Genomic DNA, 19,116 nt, shown 5'->3' with positions numbered 1-19,116 from the left:
ATATAAATACTGAAGTAGTATTTGTATGGACTAAACTTTTGGTATGGATTTATGCAAGCTGGATTTTCAACCAGTTTCAGCTGGGGTACAGACAGCTACATCCTGTGTTAGATTACTTCTGATGAAGACCTGATCTGCCTTCTGCCAGTAGGTAACAAGTGAAGCCTAGCTGAAACCTTCAGCACATTCTAAGTACAACTGTATTAGAGCTCAGTTTCTTACTGTTTCTGTGCCAAGAACAGTCCACAAAAAGAAGTTCACACTGAATAGCTGGTAGGCATTATATCTCATAGGTTTTATTTTTGAAAACAAAAGAAAACAGAACTTTGCAGCAGATATAGAAACGTTGTCTCGTATTTTGTTACTGAAGAACTGGCAGCTCCATGTGCTATATCACAGTTATGGTATGCTTGGGTAACCTTTCATCTCACTCAATGCTTTTACACTTCAAAAAATATGGAAAAAAAAGTCTGCTTCGGAGCAGGATTAACTGCACATTAAAAAAAATGTGATGAGCAATGAAAATAGCCCAACAAATGCAATCAATGGAGAATGTCGTAAAGCATGTCACCTCAGGAGGAGGATGTCATTCCACCCCATGTCTTGAAAGTATTAGAGGGAATTTGTCTTACCTGACAGTTAAGGGAGTGTCAGTGCAATGCCAACCAGCTGCAAGCAGCAGTGTGAGAGCTGGGTAACAAACCAGGTCTAGATGCATCGAGTGGGCTGCACTACGCAGGTGTTTCCTTGGAAGAACAAAATGGGAGCAGACACAAAAACATGGGGGTCTAAGTAATGAAGATGACTGTATTTTAAGGTAATTCGGTAAGAAAAAAAACGGAATTGTAACTTCAGTGTCCCTGACTGAGCATACTGTACTGAGAAAAAAGGTATTTTCTAAGATTCCTTCCAGCTTTTTACTTGCTGCATCAGAGCTTTTCTCTCCCTTTCCCAGCTATGACCATTGCATGGCCTTTAGCTCTGAAGCTCTTTCATTCCTGGTATTTCTTTGCAGACAGCTGATGTGTAACCAGCAAAGGCAGTGCAAGATTGCGTACGCTTCTTCTTCCCTGAGTAAGTGGCACACAGCTGAAAAAAAAAAAAACAAAAAAAAAACCCCCAAAAAACCCAAAAACCCAAACCCCCCCCCCCCTCACCAAAAGTAAAAGCTTCCCTTCTGCTGCTTTTGACCCAGAAGCAGATCTCTGCTTGCAAGTGAACAACTGCTTTCTACTGGTTTCATACATTCTGTACCTGGGTCTTGTGTGATACGAAAAATGCAACCAAGGAATCTTCAGGTATCCAAGGCCAGAAAAAAAAGACAAGACCTCCCAAAGTCTAATTTTTAATCCTAAATAAAAAAGGTAAAATACAGGGGCAGAACAGAGTACTGGTTCAAATAAGCTTTGAAAGTAGTAGGGATCTTTAAATATGGATGATGCCTGCTATTTACTTTTAAAAGAGAAGCCATTGTGAAGAAGTTCTTCTGGTGTTCAGAAACTGAAAACGTAGCAGGGTCTTCTTTATGTGAGATGACTTCACTTATTTCTGTGGGTTAGAAATGAGCTTTCCAGTTGTGTGAAGACAAAAATCCAGAAGCACACTGTGGAAACCTGGAAAGCTTAGAAGAAAGGGCAAATGGCTTTCCCCCAGTTTAACTACACTGAGTCCTGCCTCTCCCTCATCCACAGTCTCCAGCTTCATGCCAACATACATTCAATGAATCCTGTGGCACTCGCATGGGTCTGCAGATCTTTCCATCAACGTCAAAAGCGTCGATCAAGCTCAGAAGTTTGTAAAAAATAAAATGAAAGCTCCCATTATAGACATCTTTAAGCAAGAGCAAATGGGCGTAGATTCTTTGCAAATGTGCAGTGTTTTGATGGTCACTGTGCAGAAGTTGGATGGGTGATCTGAAGGGAAACTACAGCTCACAGTTTTGGGGATCCATCTCTGTTTTTTGGCATCTTCCATTTTCAGGTGGAAAACGAGCTTGCTTCTTTTTAAGTGGAAAAAAAAAAAAAGCCAACCAACTCATACTCTAGCTAAAAACAAGTTCTGAAATTCTACTAAGTCAGCCATACGTTGAAGTAAACAACCACTTAATAGTAAAGCAGGGGAAGTATCAAAGCAGCTCTGTTTTAATAGCATTTATTTGCAATCATTAGTTTTAAATGGGAAACTGTTTACAGGCACACACTAGATAACCAAAATAGAACGAACATAAAGAAATCTATTTGACGGTCCTTTTCAAATATTTCAAATATTTTATTAAATATTTTATTCAGGTTTTGATCACAGTTTAATGTACTTTAGCATGTTATACACATGACTTAACATGTGCACTTAATATCAAATTAGAGGTTTTTGAAGAAAGTACATTTTATAAATGTGCTTATTGACTTCTAACTACACACATCTAAGAAGGCAGTAGCTCCGTTATACCACTTATGGAGATGAACTATTATAAGGCATGTTTACACCAAGCTTTGGAGAGAATAAAGCCAAATACTGGGTCAAAATTTAGTGGAATTATGTATGAGAATAAAAGTTGAAGGACTGGGCCCTACAAAGAGATCACAGCAAATCAGATGTGTTAAAACTGTCAACGTAGACTGGTTATTAAAAGCAAGCACTGCTGAGAAAGAAGATTCTCACAGTGTCTGTATTTTTTTCAGACCTTTTTCAAAATTACACCTTATGGTGTAACGTGAAGGAAAGAGAATGAAATCTTCCAAGAAAGTTTGAAAACCATTGTCTGAGAAACCTCAAGTTGTTTTGGGACCTAACATGGAACGCTTTTATACAGGCAACATCTTCCAAGCCACTGCATACCAATGTGTGTGTGTGTGTGTAGGAGGAATATACACACACACAGACACACATCTCTCTCCCTCTTGCCTTTGTCACCTTCAGACGACTGAATAAAGTGTAGCAGTGCGTGGAAAAAACAAGGTTAAAAGAGTAGGTTAAAGCACTGTATTCGGAAGCCTGGTTAGTTAGGCTGTACTGTGTGACAGCAGACGTGTTGTTGTGGTTTTTTTTTTCCCAGTAGAGTACAACGTGGGTCTGTTGGCATAAGTTAACGATCAAGACCCAGAAATTACAATATAATTCTTAGGAAGAACTCAACAAACATTAAGGTATTTGCATTTGTTTTTAAAACTCTGTGTCAATGAAGGCCCTAGGTCAAAACAACATGCCTCCTTCAGAAGCATCACAAAAGCCAAAACTCAATTCTAGGGGCACAGTAGCCCCTAATCAGGGCTCCTGCACAGTCACACTGCAAACTACAATGCTGCTCATCAAATAAGGATGGTTTTAGGCAGAAGCTCAGGTGTGTTGCTGAGTGGAGATCTCAAGTCAGTCCTTCCTAGATGTCTGCCTCAGAAGAATCAGTGGGGGAACATAAAACGTGCATCCACTTCATAAGCTCCTTCGAAGTTGTCAATTCAGTAGAAAATACTGAGTATATAAAGGACTATAATAGCAGTTAGGTGAGAGAATAAATCTCTCTGTGCCTTTTTATTGGGAAATTCAGGAGAGGAAGCAAAAAAAAAACCCAAAACTCTTTCACAGCCTAAATGCACTCATTCTCATCTCTCAGTGTCCTGAAAATGACTCAATGTTCTGGCAGCTTTAGATGATAGTTTCATAATATGTACAAGATAAGAAGAATGCCACAGATAGTACAAAACAGGGCAAAGATACCTACAATCTAGAAGTAGAGCTCTACAATCTAGAAAACAAGCATGGCAAACAAACAGTGTCTAACGTATGGTATACAGCACAAAAGTTGCACAGTTATGTTTCCTTGTGAAATTAGGATTGCAAATGTAAACTCCAGAATAAATGTCAAGAACAGCATTTGGCTTACTGCATGACCACTGGGAGTATCTGAAGTCCACCACCTGATGAGCACAGCCATTCCTGCTCTTACACAACCCATTCTACTGGGCCTATATCCGCAACTCCTGTGACTATGGCAGAGGTTCAACAAAAAATGCTCCAGCAACACAGTTTGGCTACCACTGTATATTCAGCCTGATGTTGTCAGATAAACGTTGCTGTTGGGAAGTAAAGCGTACAGCGATGTACAAATGGTATCAATGGCTGAAAAGATTAAACAATCAAGCCTGAAAGCAAATGGAAGATGACAAAAGTAGTCTTTTAGGAGAGGTAGCCATATTAGACTCAGCATTCAAAAAAAGGAAGTGCACTCAAAGGACCAAAATACATTACAAGATCTTGTACACCCATTATGTTTTTGTCTTTCCTACAGGTTTTTTTTTCCAGAATGTACACACACACGCACACATATATCTTTTTACCTAACTCCTCTTTGTTGCCACACCTTCACCATACTGAGAACAAAGGCCAGCTTTCCTTTTAACCTCTCTCAGCTGTCCCGTGCCTTCAATCTGTTCCAGTACCCGTACAATAGCTAACAGGCAACGGAATTAAATTGCTCCAATTTAATATCCTGTTCCAAATGACAGCATCCAAACTATAAGGCATTCCCTCATTCTGATGCAAGTTATAACTCTCTTGGGTTTCTGCTTGGTGCAGACTGCAGAGTGCTCTTCAGCCTTATGCTACAAAAGTAGATCTCACCCAAACAGTAAAGCACGAGGATGGAATCGGAACACTGATTCACACGCTTCCGTCTATCCCTTGTTCCTGCGCCCTTTTCCAACAACAAGGCTTACCACGTTAATTTCAAAAGTCATGCACCAATGCTATAAAAGAGAAATCCAAATCAACAAGAAACCTTTTGCTCATGACTTTGGGATACTGTATTAGTATAAAAGAGCATTCAGTCATCTTAAATAAATATACTCTATTTCTGAAATCACAGCACATTCAAGGGGTAGTTACTGCCGTAAGCAGAGCAATAAGTGATCTCCACGGATGTTTTTCATCGATTTGGTCTAATATCTGGAAAATAACCTACTGTGGGGATAAGAATCTGCATCTCAAATGTTCTGCAGAACGTTCTTCCCATGTTTGCATACAGTACTAGAATAATTAAGAAGACATTACAGTATTTTCCTCCCAGCTGCTTACATCTGTAGCTTTGGCTACAACAATATATTCCGTATACCTCAAAACTATATATGAAATACCCAAGATCACTAAATAAATAAAAGCCAAGGAAACAGTACTGCATTTTACACTTGAGATGCGATTCCCCCACTCCCATGGATAAGTGATAGAGAACAACTAAGGTAATTGCTTTTTTTTTTTTTTTTTTTTTTTTTTTTAAAGAAAGATTTATACACAGGTTCAGATCCAGAAAATAATGTGAAATGCATAAATATTGATAGCTTTAGCTAAGTTAAAATGGGTTCAGTAAAGTATGATACAACATATTCAGAATAAACAAAGCAGAAAAGCATCATATTTTGGTTTGCTTGAGATATACATAAGGTGCAACAATTTCTTTTCTAGAGGCATTTGTGGACAATGTGTTAACAGGTAACAGTGTTTGCTGGTATACTGAAGTACACACAATAGCAATATGATTTTTTTTTCAAAACAAAAGCAGCTGAAATTAATAAAAATTAAAACAAAACAAACAAGGAAAAAAAAAAACAAAACAAAACCCAACCCCAATACAGTAAGATATTGGTCTGAAATTTTTGTTGTGCTAACAGACTTTGTTACCTGAAAATACTGATACCCCTTCTAGTAGATTCAGGGAAAACTCTAGCTACTGAAATCAAGACGTCACTCAGAGAACCAACAAAGGCAAATGCCTAGTGAACTATAAAGCTTTGCAGGATTTCTGCTACTCTCAGTGCCTAATCGCTTAAAAATTAAGCATATCTACAAAAAGGTTTATAAGTATCTGAAAACAGTCATATCCAGTAAACTGACCCAACCCTACCCCCTCTCTAAGGGAAAGTCAAGGAAAAGCAGATCAAGTAAGATATTAATTCATATAGAAAAAAGTAATTTTCTGTTTCTTTTAAAAAAGGTACCATTAATATACAGAAATATCTTCAGGAACAATATTGAAATTTAAATTGAGGAAGGATGGGGTGCTTTGACAAAAATATATCTACTCTAAAGGTTTCTAGAGAAATAAGTTAGTACCATTGTCAAGGTGAACGGCCTGCACTGTAACATATTTGGATTTCAGCTAATTATAAAGTGGTCCAAAACTCCAACAGCCACCTTGCTGTGACCCAACAGTTTAAAGTCTTTAGCTTTTCCTGTCTTGTTAAAATAACTTATAAAACTTTAATAAAATCTTATTAAAAAATACTGCCATAGGCTACAATGGCATTTGAGGGGCTCTTAGTCATATATTCACCTGAATTTTTAAAAAAGCCTTCTCACTGACTCATCGGCTCTGAAATTTTGTTGTTCTTTTGTAGTTGTTCCCTTCTTCCAACACATGCATCTTTGATGGTGCTGTTTTAGTGAGACTTTCCAAGCTGTCTACCCTAGTCAAACCTTTAACCCTTTGTTACAACTCTCGTGGTATCTTGGTATACTGTTTCCCCACAATGAACCAAAGACTTTCACTTAGCTACAACAATGAAAGGCTAAACCTAGCAAGCATTAATAGAGTTACTGTCCATATGGCTATTACATCAAATTAGTTACAAAATAACCCCAAAACATATTATCAATTCAGTCAAGTATAAATAAGAATGCCTGATAGAATGATGTAAACTCGCATCATTTAAAGACTTAATTCAAAGAACTTCAAACTCAATCTAATACTATCAAAAATTCAGCCAGTATGACGAAGACTAATATAAAATTATTGCTGGAGTCCAATTTGGTAAATTGTTGTGCTACAATGCAAAAATTAGGGAAACATCTTGTGCTATTGAAGAAGTACCCTGTTGAATTTGTAGCTTTAGTTTAATTACTAGTGATCATTTTGCATCTGTTGGTAGGAATCAATGCTTGGTTATACAATAGTGTAAGTCGAAATAGTGAAGACAGCAGGCCAAGTGATACAATTGGCCTGGCTTTTGGGATGCATTTATGAGAGCAAACCACAAAAATTCAGCATAAGCAAAGATAGAAGCTGGCAGGTGGATCTGTGGTAGTCTGAATTCAGTCAAACATTACTCTTCAGTTGTAGTTTATCTGCATAAAACTTTCCCCTTGACCAACACAAACTGTAATTGGCCCTTTATACAAACTCTGAAGCCATCTGTGCATAGTAACTACAACAATGCCAGTGTCTTTAAAATGTAAAAGGTATGCTTATCAGAGTACATGTATATTGAAAAGTCATGCTTTTAGGTCTTTCAGAATGGTGAAATAATACTAAGGTCACTTTTGAAAAACATATTCGCAGTACTTTTTTGTTTACAGGAAAGTTTCACCAAGTCACTCAGGTATCTATGCAAAAATAAAGGAACCTTCCAAGGCATTAAAGACAAGTCAATTCTCTGCAGTATTTTTCTTTTCCATACACCACTCCTTTTTCTAATGCACATCATCCTGGTTATTCAAAGCTAAATTAAAAAGAAACAAAACCCAAACATAGCCTGTCAGAATTTTTGCCAGTAAACTCTACCACTCTGGTGGCAAATATAAAAGTGCAGAACATCTGGACCACGTGGCTGCCCAAACACCGCTAACAATGGTACATCTGTCCAGGCTGCCTTGAGTTCTCTGGAACAGGTTTTATATTCATTCTACAATATAAACGTAGGCATAACCTATTAATATAAACCATCTTAGAACTTAAATCTTCATGTACAAAAATGACTAAGAATATCTAATAGTAACTAGTGCAGTGCGTCAGTGTTTTTGTTGTTGTTGATTTTTTCATTTTCATTTAACTAGGCATTGTATGAAACTAGTTGCCATACTCTCTGGTTGGTAAAAGAGATGCTGTGTGAACTAACAGTAAAGGCAGCCTTCTTCATATCAACCACCTATTTACTGTTTAAAAGCCTTCAATAGAAAGCAAGCTCTGGGATCATTCCATTCCTGTTCATTAATAGACAAATAATATCACCCTCCTACATACTGGGTTCCGATTTGAAGACCTGGCCCAAGTTGCTAATGTCTGGCTTCCAGTGAATTCTGGGCCACTCAGAGCAATAAGCACTTGCTTGCAGTCTATAGTTTCCATCACATGGACTGACTAGCTTCCCTTGGTAAAGACAAGGCTAGGATATTAGGTAAAGCACAATGTTTTACAATAATGTGGAGCTTCACTGGTCAGCGCAGGAAATAAGCACTGGAGCCTGAGACATTTCATTTGGCTGTCCATCATGTGGGAGAGGTGTGGCCCTCTGATTTCTGCAAAGAAGAAAAGAAACCTACCGTTATTCAAAGCATGGAAATGCTTTTAGCAGACAGGAAAGACAGAAATTAGCAAGTGATATAGTCTAGTGAACTCCACGCTGGCACAGATGTCCACATATTGCTGGCTACTAACTGTTTATGGGTATTCCTGCAACATAAGAAAATATCCTGAGGACAACCTGCAATACAATGCAAAGTCAGACAAGTCTTGATGGTATTTGATTACACAAAACAACACAGATGGCCAAAGAGTAGGTTAAGAGCACACAAGTGCTGTTACACATTTTATAAGTGAGTGGTTTCAGCTCTCAGTAGTGGAGAGCACAGCTCATGTACAGCAATAGATGGCAAATGCACAGAGGCGTATGTCATGTTAGTGAGAGTCAATAGCTAAGCTTTGAAGCAAAACAAAAATATACCTATCAGCAGTTACATGCTGGGATGACTCCAAATTTCATAACTTAACACTTCATCAGCCCAGCACATCTCTTTCATTACTTCAGCAGTGTTAATTTACAAATGATCCCCTGGCACAGGATATCATAAAAATACACCGCACCAGAATTACGCGCTGACAATCAACATCAGTCATTGAAGCAGATGGACCTGGGAGAACTCCTTTGCAGCTTGCCTTTTAAAATGCATGCAAAAGAACGTCACCGCCTGTTATCTAATTTCTCGAGTCAGATTCTATTATTGTTACATTATGTGTCACTTTGAGCAGTGAAAATCTGGAGCCTAATTCTTACTTACACAAAGGCTACTTTGATTGCACTTTGGCAGAGCTACAGTCTCTACAGTAACGTAGGTACCGACATGCTTTGCACACCTGTAGTGCAGTGAAACGTCCTTGGTACAAAATGCAGCTCAGGATCACAAGTGCTTTAACTATGGCACACACAAGGTAACCAAAGCTAAACAAACATTCAAATGACAACCATGCTGTCACTTCCAGACAAGCTCTAATTACATTTAGAAAGGACTACGTCTTCTGAGGTCCAAGACTGTGTAAAATTATATAATAATTGAACTTAGACTCTGAAAAGAACACATCAAGGAAACTTCCAATGTTATTCTTCTCATTTCTAGTTTTTCAGAGATAAAGAAGTTGCACAGATAATAAACAGTCAATGGAGTAGAAGTTAGAGAAGCATGCAGCCCATCAGATTCAGGTTTCTGTTTTGACTTCCATTTGACAAGTCTGTAAGAGACCTATGGCAAAGTTGTTACTTGGAAAGAATTTCCCTTTTCATTTTCCCCAGTGATAGAAGCCGGAATTTGCAACAGTTGCTAGACATTTGCTGTTTGGTGTTTTCAGGCCTCAAGGAAGGTGCCACAATGCTCTAACTGCATGATGAGATGACAAAATATGGTTGCAGGTAAGGAAGACCCAAACAGAAGGGTAAGTAAAACATTGGTTCAAAACATTATTTTTAATGAGGAAAAATGAAGGAGAAAAAACTTTTAGAAAAACAAAGAGGACATCATCACAACTAAGTGAATCTTAGTTATGTAACTAAGTCACTCTTGTGCTGCTCTTCTCACAGCATTACTGGAAATCAATGAAACCACAAAGATGCAAATGAGAGCAGAACTCAGGACAGTGCTTCTCCAGGTTTCACTTCGTGGCTTCCAGCCATGGAAAATGACAGAAACAAGTTCATACCTTTGCAGTCTTGATAGCAGACTGCTGTTTTGCAAAACTGGGAGAAAAGTCTGGGCTGACTGTAGTATGAAAACATTTCCCACTTGAAATGCTATTGTGTAAGCAAGGTAACAGCTTCAGCAGAGAAAAGGTACCAGGCTGAGTTCATCAGAATTTCTTGGTGCCTTTCAAGCTTCTAAAAAGTCAGTGTTTCACATTAAGTCTGAATACAGGACTAGATCGCCCAACAGGGGGCACAAGATTAACAGTAGGTTGTGAGGTTGTGAATAGCGTTCATCAAACGCTGCTTTGTGGTTTCTTAGGTAGCCAGTAATCTGTTACATTCCAATTGTTCAGGTTGTGATGGTTTCAGACTGGCCTAGATTTCCTTACTGACTTTCCACTATAGCAAAGGATATAGGCCATCGTATCTCCAACAGGTGGGAGCACATCAAAGGACAATACTGGATAATTAAGAGCTAAAGACAACTTGCTGTCAATTTCCTCCCACCACAGGTCTAGAATGCAAGATCTGACTGTGCCAGCTGAACCGACCCGACAGGCCTAAGAGATCTGTGCATTCTCCATTATATCTGTGTGGATGGCCTAATTCTAAAACTGAGAGGACCAGACCAAAGTAACATGACTTTCCAACACTCAGAGCTGTTCTGCCCTCAGGACATTCTGCAGATGCTTTTCCTCCTACACAGCGAAGGACAAGAGTAAAAATAACAAGCAAGTTTCATTCAGTCATGCTCAGTAAAAAACTGTGCTAAAGTTACACAAAATTCTCTGCGCAGTCTTAGGCCACAGAGACATAGAAAACAGTGTGCAATAGCTGTTTAAATCTATCATCTGACAAATGGTGACTGAAAATTAGAAACTCTCCATTAGGATCTCAAAGAGCATATTAAGTGGTTTACACACAAAATTTGGGAGACAGGTTTACGAAGGAGAATAATTTTACTGATTACTGAAATAGACTACAGTGTCATGTAGGTGTCGACTTAACACTGGGAAGCCAGTGGTAGAAAACAGAGAAAGCAGTGGAGGAGGAAGCACAGGCCAAATTAAACACTATGCAATTCATGCGCTTTCTGAACATTCTGGCATCAAAGAGAAAAGAAAATCATACCTGTGTACGTTTTCCATTGCTGCTACCTCTGCCAGAGCAGCTAAGCTAAAAAATGCAGACACTGCTGGCATATCTGATGTAATACTATGATTCTCTTGTGTCTCTGCATTTCCGGAGCATTCACTGTTGCAATCCATTTCTGCACTTGACGCTTTTTGAAGACTGCTCTGTGGAAGATCTTTTGGCTTTTCCTCTGTAACAAAAGAGAGTTAAGCTTGCAAGTCTTGCTCTTACACTCATAGCAGCACACTGAGGTACTGACCAGTCCAATGTTAACAGAAACTTCACCATTAGGACTTCGATTTTGCTAGTAAAATTAATTCACGCTGCAACCTCTTCTGAACCAAGTTAATGACTGAAGCATACAAACGTTCATGAAACAGTTTACTGACTTTGGATTCAGCTAAAGTTGATACTCCAGGTCAGTCAACAGAGGTTGCGTCTCTGTGTATGTTTAAGATACAAGAAGTCCTGAAAGATTATCTTAACCACTGAGGCTTTCGCACTGCTTGTCATACCACAGAATTGTTTTTATGTCATATTACTAAGTGCGCTATGATTACTTCGCTGAGCTGGAAAAATGTATGAAATGTAACTGTTTTTCATTTCTCTGTGTGATCAGTTCTTAGAAAAATACCAGGGTGACAGATGTGGGCAGTCAAACAGACGGAGTTGGCCATTAAGGATGTAACCATTTCACAGTTGATCGATATCTGCATTTTATAGAATGCTCTTTCTGAGCAGGTCTGAGAACATGCTGGCTGAACAATACTTTCCTAGTTAGTTGCTTGTGCTCTAATATCATCCCCTACTATACAATTTTAACAAAATTTAAACTTAAACTACCATTTCCTTACCCAGTGTCCCTCCTGCTGGTGACACGCGACCATCTGCTGTTCGAACAAGATGAGTGATCTTAGTTTTCCTCGCTTTCCTTTTCTGGCTTCCAACTAAAGGCTCATGCATCATCGCTGGCTCTGGAGTGTTTAGGGCAGATAAACAAATTTTATTCCTCCAGGCAAGCTCAATGGGATTTCTGTCTTCTGAGAGTATGGCTGAAAAAGAACAAAAATAAATTAATCAACATTTAAGATACAACTCCTGGCTATTCTCATTTAACATTATTAACATATGTAAATATCTACATAATGTACTAAGCTTTTCCTCACAAGTACTCAGAGCACAAATCAAGGCAAAATATCATCTTGATCCTGCAGGGGCTTGCAATGGAATAGTAGCATAAGATTTCCTAGGAGGTTCAAGTTTTTAACATTTGCAAAGCAAACTGTGAGACAGGAAGTAGCATTCCAGTTTGAGCACGTTATCAGACAGCATACAACACTCTACAACAGAAGAGTACCAATGAGTAGCTAACAGACAAACACATTTAAAGAACAATAACAGCTAGGGTCCTCACATAAACTTATCTTAGCTCATAGCCAGACTCACAAATGGCATTCAGGAATTCCTGAATAACCCTCACACTTCTCTTTCAAGTCACTCTATTTCATCTCTTTTAAGCAGAAGGAAATGCTGCCTTCTACAGAACAACAAAGCTTACAGAAACCTAAAGGCAGCAAATACAGCAGCCAAGCTAGATCACTCAAATACAAGAATGCTTAAAAAAAGAAGAAAAGAAAACAAGCATAGGACAGAATACTATAATTACTACAATGGGATCACTGCCTACATAAAGTGAGAGTACAAACGGAACTGTTTGAAATTCTTTTAACAGTACCAGTGTTGACATTTCAAAGCAGCTTTCCATCACGAAGTGGAACACGATGACAGATTTTCACCTGACTAGATACTACCTTCACTCTTGTTCATGCAGAAATTGGTCAGACAGTAATTTAAGATTCCAAAGTCTGAGATCAGCATACAGTCATAAACTGCCTGCCATTTCCAGTGATTTAATAAACCACACTGCTGATACCACAGGATTTCACAAGATCATAAATTCAGTCTGGTGAAGATTTTCTCCTTTGATAAAAGCATTACCTCATTTGTGCTTACAGAAAGATAGGGTTAGCAAAAAAGGGAATGCGCAGGTCATTTCTTAGAGGCTTCCCTAGACTATTTTGAAACTGAGAGCACTCACGACATCTTCACTAAGTCCACAGGTTGTTTCTCTCCCAGATGCACTGCCTCCTGAATGATTACATAATTTTTCCTAACATCCATATCTTGTCTTTTCCGTGCATTTTCAACTCATCGTTTTCTTTACTACTTGTCAGGTTACAGCTCATCTCTTTTTAACACTCATTTATTTCACAGTTGTTACCATGTCCACATTTTCTCTTCCCCACCGTTTCCTTCAATCTTTGTTCCTATTTTCAAGAAACGTTTAAAACCCATTTATTCACTCTGTGAGTGACAGGACAAGCAAAAAATGACATATGCAAAACTTCAGTCAGAATGCCAGCAACTGCACTTTCAGAAGAGTTAAGCATTGAAGAAAACCAATCTCCTACACTGAGACTGGGAGTATCATGCAGGAGCAACCAAACCTCACAGATCACACACAACAGTCCACATTTCATTTTAATAATATTTACTGTTTATATATTGGTTAGATATGGCTAATATAAACTCTTTCCTTTCAGTAGCTTCTTTGATTGCTAACTATGAGACTGGGAACGGGCTGAAGAGAAAGCTATAACACAATTTTGTCCTGCAATCCGCTGCCCTTTGCTTTCATAGAAAGGAACTGTGTTTCACTTTTAATGTCTTATAGCAAAAGAATATGAACAGATCTAGTGTATATGTATAAAAGCACCTGGAACTGTTACAAAACTTAACGAATATTCTTGAATCCATCTCTGCTTTCCCTCATAAACCATTTTTGGATTTATGCATGTTTCTTATTTTGAAAAATGCACAGCACTTCAGTGAGCTTTCCTCAGAGTTTACCCATAAATACTGATACTCTGCAGAGCAGAGTTTTGTTGTAAAACTTTTTCTTTTATTAAAGAGTACATGAGTGATTGCAATAACATCTGTCCAAAAGCAGTACAATTAAGAAGAAGCACTAATGACTATAAATGCGACTTCCAAGTAATTCAATTTACCTAATAGTGAGATGTTCAGATAAGCTTATTGCACTGACTGGGACCAAAATCTTAATTGGAATGTATAATTAAACAGGCAGCTTTATCTCTAGAATTCTAATTTAGGAATTCAAAAGCGTTGAGTATGTATTAATGTAATGGCTTGGTTGTAGCCCAACTGTATTTGTTAATTCTAATTCAGGGATTTGCTCTAATTAGATACTACTTTGACAATGCTGTTTAATTCTAAGGTTGAGTTTATAATGGCTTTAATTTTAGCAATGCAAATTTTTTTTTTTTTTATTTTTTTTAACATTTGATAAAACCATTAAAGACACGATTTCAAATAATGAACATCTGAAAGAAAGTAACTTGGGTATGTTTTCAGTTAAATGTGTATTATTTTATGAGCTATGCCAGGTCACTGGGAATTATCTTGATCGGTAAATACAATAGACAGTTCTTATTAAAATTCATGTTTTATTTTACACACTGCACCTATCAAAAAACTTCCAGAAAATATCAAGTCTTGAGAGGTATAAAATTAAAAAAAAAAATAAAAAAAACTTTAAAAGGCAGTAGTTAGCATTATTAAAGACATAAAATGGTAAAAAAAAAAAAAAAAAAAAATTGCAACAGATTAGGATAAAGCAGTACATCATATCTTAAGTGTTTCACTAAGAAACAGCAGAAGGTGACTGACAAATTCAGGATTAAATGTATCCTCTCCCAGTTTTAAGGTAACTCAGTCTTTAAAAGGAGACTTGGAGTCCTCTATAATTATTCACTTAGCTTAGGAGAGCTAACATTTCACTGTAAAATTGCTGCCATGCATTTTGAATGAGAAAGGAATAAAAATGAAAAGTGAATGAGTGGGGTTTTGTGTTTCTTCCCCCACCGTTTCAGGTGAAAAGATTGGGTGCTGAAGGGAAGAGTTGCTTTCCTCAAGAGGACTTTTCTACTTTTCTTGGTGGAAGTTAGGTTAAGAGATTATTATTTACACATTATTTATTCAAACAGAAATAAAACCAAACTCAGAGGAAATTACACAAAATTAGAGGCTCTCAAGACTATTTGCACTGAACTTGAGACGAACAACAGGATGGCAAAGCGAGGTGCAAAGGTCCTCATTCTGCACTGCTTTCAAGAAAATCAGTACCCCGCTGCTTCCACTGACAAAGACGTGTCTGTTTGGATGCTTTAAATCAAGCCTTTGATTAGCAGTGCTGAAATGACAGGGCTAAACAAGTTTAATTCCCTTTTTTTTAGTCATTTCTTGAATCCATTTTGTATCCCTACTGCTTCCACGCTCTCCTACCTGCGTGAGCAGTGTAGAACTCAACTAATTTTCAGGAGAATGCTTTCTAGAAATGAAATAAGTTCAGTCCTACAAACATTTCTGTGGTTAGCTTACTATGTGACAGTAGAGCATGCAGAATTTGGGGACTATTTTTTGCAAGAGGAGTTGAGCACATGATATGAAAATCTGGTATACTTACATTGTGGTCACAAAAATGACTTAGAAAAAAAAGCACCTGGAGCTGTATGCCAGATGGTTTCCTGAGCTAGATTTGTTTAAAGTTAGCATGGACCATTTACCCTACTCCGCAGTTCTACAGAGTACATGAAGTCTTCTTATTGCCTCCATCTATGGTTGGTTCTTTCTTGCATTGTAGAGTGCAAGCTGCAGCACACCAGAACACAAGTCTAACACAACAGACAAGAAACTGGCATAGCTCCAACTCAAGTCTTACACATATGGAAAAAAAAAAAACCACAAAAATCAATGAAGAGAAAAAGTGAGGATTTAAAAGATGCGACTCACTGCCCTCATTTTGCTCGTTTTTATCAACTATCAGTACTTCTGTAAAGCTTGCCACCAGAGATTGGAACTTCCTTGTTAATCCTGATTTTGATGCTGCAGTATAATAGTATGCAATCAGAGCAAAACCAGCTAAGGTGGTATCAAGAACACTGATGAACATCTTTACCTCATCTCTTTTCTAACGCCATACTGAACAAGGATAAGACAAGACAGAGCTCCCTTTGAGAAGTGCTAGTGCCAAAACCGCACTCAAACCACAGAGGCAGGTCTACAGTAAGAACGCTCTATTCAAGAGCCCACTCAACAGCTACTGGTCTCACTCAAAACTGAAGACATATTCATCATCTGCCTTTGAGACCATAAAATGACAAAGCAACTCAGCACACCACAGAAACTGTGTCAGTAAGGCACCAGGTAGATCAAAAATGATTTCTTCAACATCTGGTAACAGCAGTTGTAGCAGTTCTCAAGCTGTCAAAGATGAAGGCAGTGTGACCCCTGCTGACAGCAACACTTATAGGTGTCTCCTCTCCAGCTATCAGAATATCCAAGTCTCTCCTTCCTCCAGCAAAATTAACTTCATAAAAACCATAACATATACATACTTGTGACTCACCAGAAGTACAAAATAACCAAAATAACTAAGCCCTTGTTTATTTTTTAACTCAAATAAAACACACAGGGATTCCCAGCTTGACGCTTCTGAATGTGGGATAGTTCTTGGATTCAAAGAGTTTAGGGTCACACTGCCAAGGAATTCATGAAACTGTGATGTATGATGTATATCAAGATCATACTGAGACTGCATTAGGCTGATAACTGTTCCTCACTGTGCAGTTATGGTAGCCAAGACCCCAAATTTTCACCACTTTAACTCAGAAAATACAATTCCCCTTGAACATTTGTGTGTATATATATATATATTGTGTATGTATATATATATATATATATATATATATATATATATAAATGTCTTTCCTTTGATGATTTCCACGTGGGCTGTGTAAGACTGGTAGGTTCAAGCTTCTCATGCCTTTCTTCAGTCTTGGGATGAACTTAGCAAACTGGCCCTGCTCCAGCAAATGCATAGACACGTCCTTAATGTTTAGACACTATGATACTATTCACATTCTCAATTTCCTGGGGCATGCCGCTGTTGTACTGGAATAAGGCCAGGGTATTCAACACTTGTCAAGCTTTAATCTTTGATCATAGTGCATACTTCATTTTATACCAAAACAGGCTGGTTTCTTTTTATCAAATAGGTTTTTGTGTAAACACTTCATGTTTTATCTACAGATATTTTTTTTACTTTATCTTGTATTAAACACTTCTATTTCTTTTCCTATAGGATAATTTTAATACTGCTTTTTAATGTTAGATCTTAATCTTACTTAAACTAATTTATCTCTGTGGTCTATTAATAATTAAGACACAAAAATTTGACTGGCACCCAGTGATAATGTGTGGTGATATCTTTCTCACTCTGGTGCAGAAGCATGATAGTTACTTTTTATGAGCAACTCCCACAACATGTTTGTTATGCAAATCCCATGAAAAAAACTTAAGTAATTTAAAAATATTTGCATTGCTGGATGCAGAAGAGCTGGCACAGCCTATAAGGGAAAACAGTGCAAGTGCACCACAGAGGATACAAAACACAACATCGGGAAAGGAGAGCAAATGACACAGCTAAGCCTTAGGGAAAGGGATCCAGCATAAAGATCCTGGAGAAGCTGTCATTTTATTATCTTAAAATGGGATACACGTGGAGAGGGAAAAAAAAAATAAATGGAAGAAATTAATAGAGTCTTATAAATGAGTGACCACAGAGGCCCTGCTACACTACCGAGATGATATGGGAGGGAACTCTACTCCAAGATCTGGATATCATGGAGTAGGGGGAAAAAAAAGATTAAAAAAAAACACAACACAGGCCTTGGAAAACAGTTATAATTGTGTACACTCAGTACACATAAAAATGATCCTAGAAGTTATGAGGTATAGGTAAGTAGGATCAGAATGCTGTAGCAAGAAAAAGACTTTGGAGATCTACTAGCAGGATGGAGGACTGAGGAAGTCCCAAGCAGAGTTTAAACTGTAGATGTTATCTTCAACCTAAGGGGAAACAGGAAGCTGTTAAGACTTCTGCAGAGGCAGGGTTGGCAGAACTATTTCTGAGAACTGGTGCAGAAACCAGCTTTCAAGCTCTGACCAGCTGCAGTCTGCAGAGCTCTAGACAGATGGAAATCAGAGAGAAAGGAGCAAACAACATGAATAAATGGTCTGACCAAGTGCAAACGATCTGGTCTCTTATGTAGAAAGGGATGGAGATAAGGGAAACCAAAGGACTAGAGAGCTATGAGCAGTGAAAGACAAAAATAGGTCAGGGCCAAATACAGAACTGCCCATGCTTTGCCAGCTCTGCTGCATAGAGTGTAGAACAGGGAAATTGTAATTGGAGATACCAAATAGCAGCAAAACAGTATCATACTGGAATACTGTAATGTGATCAACTGGAGCCAGGAGCTAGTGGAATCAAAACAGACAGGGTCATAAGGGATCAAAGCAACCAAATACCAGAGAGCTGAGTAGCCTCTGCCTAGAAGCATTACCCAAGACTGAATTCAGAGAGCATACGGCTCTAAACCTTAACTAAGTAATTCACTACCAGTACCTTTGTCCGGAACATTAAGCTTCTTCTTTTTGTGCTTATATTTGCTGACAATTTTGGGGAAAAAGTTCTTTCTCTTAGACTGGACTGAACCTACAGACAACATTAATAATACATACTTTTAATGAGCAGTTTTTAAAAAAAACTATAACATTACAGTATCTATTATAAAACCTCTAATTCCACTAATGCAGGACACCATTTCACAGGGAAGCACAATAGAGAAAGTCTCCATTATGACTCCCGGAGGCTTTCTGTGGGATTCAGTAGGCTGTACTTCAAAGCAGCTGTTACTTAGGAACCAGCTAGGCATGGGTTTGTTGGTGGTGAGTGATTATTTTTGCATTATTTCCTCCCTTTTTTTCCTTTCTTCCTTCCTCCTCCCTCCAGTCACTCAAATTGTCTTTATCTGGACCCATACATTTTTCTTTCCCACTTTTGCACTTCTGATTCTGTACTCCATCCCACTCTTGGGGAAGTGAATGAGTGACTGCACAGTAA

General features: G+C 38.1%; 1 protein-coding gene across 9 annotated transcripts in view; it reads right to left on the bottom strand.

The window, feature by feature from the left end:
* Nucleotides 1-2,102: 2,102 nt before the first annotated feature.
* BBX (BBX high mobility group box domain containing) overlaps nt 2,103-19,116 on the bottom strand; it is a 127,783-nt gene continuing 110,769 nt past the window's right edge. For all 9 annotated transcript variants that reach the window (XM_042809682.1, XM_042809689.1, XM_042809681.1 and 6 more), the window contains 3 exons: nt 11,924-12,121; nt 11,067-11,259; nt 2,103-8,280 (listed from right to left, as the gene is read on the bottom strand). In XM_042809682.1, the coding sequence (XP_042665616.1) occupies nt 8,193-8,280; nt 11,067-11,259; nt 11,924-12,121 (479 nt within the window). In that variant the 3' untranslated portion in view covers nt 2,103-8,192. The remainder of the gene's footprint in view (nt 8,281-11,066; nt 11,260-11,923; nt 12,122-19,116) is intronic.

This window comes from Centrocercus urophasianus, unplaced genomic scaffold, assembly GCF_019232065.1.
Source record: "Centrocercus urophasianus isolate 14NV4802_14NV808 unplaced genomic scaffold, USGS_Curo_1.0 seq_12, whole genome shotgun sequence".
Lineage (NCBI taxonomy): Eukaryota > Metazoa > Chordata > Aves > Galliformes > Phasianidae > Centrocercus > Centrocercus urophasianus.
This window is presented reverse-complemented; position numbering and strand designations above follow the sequence as displayed.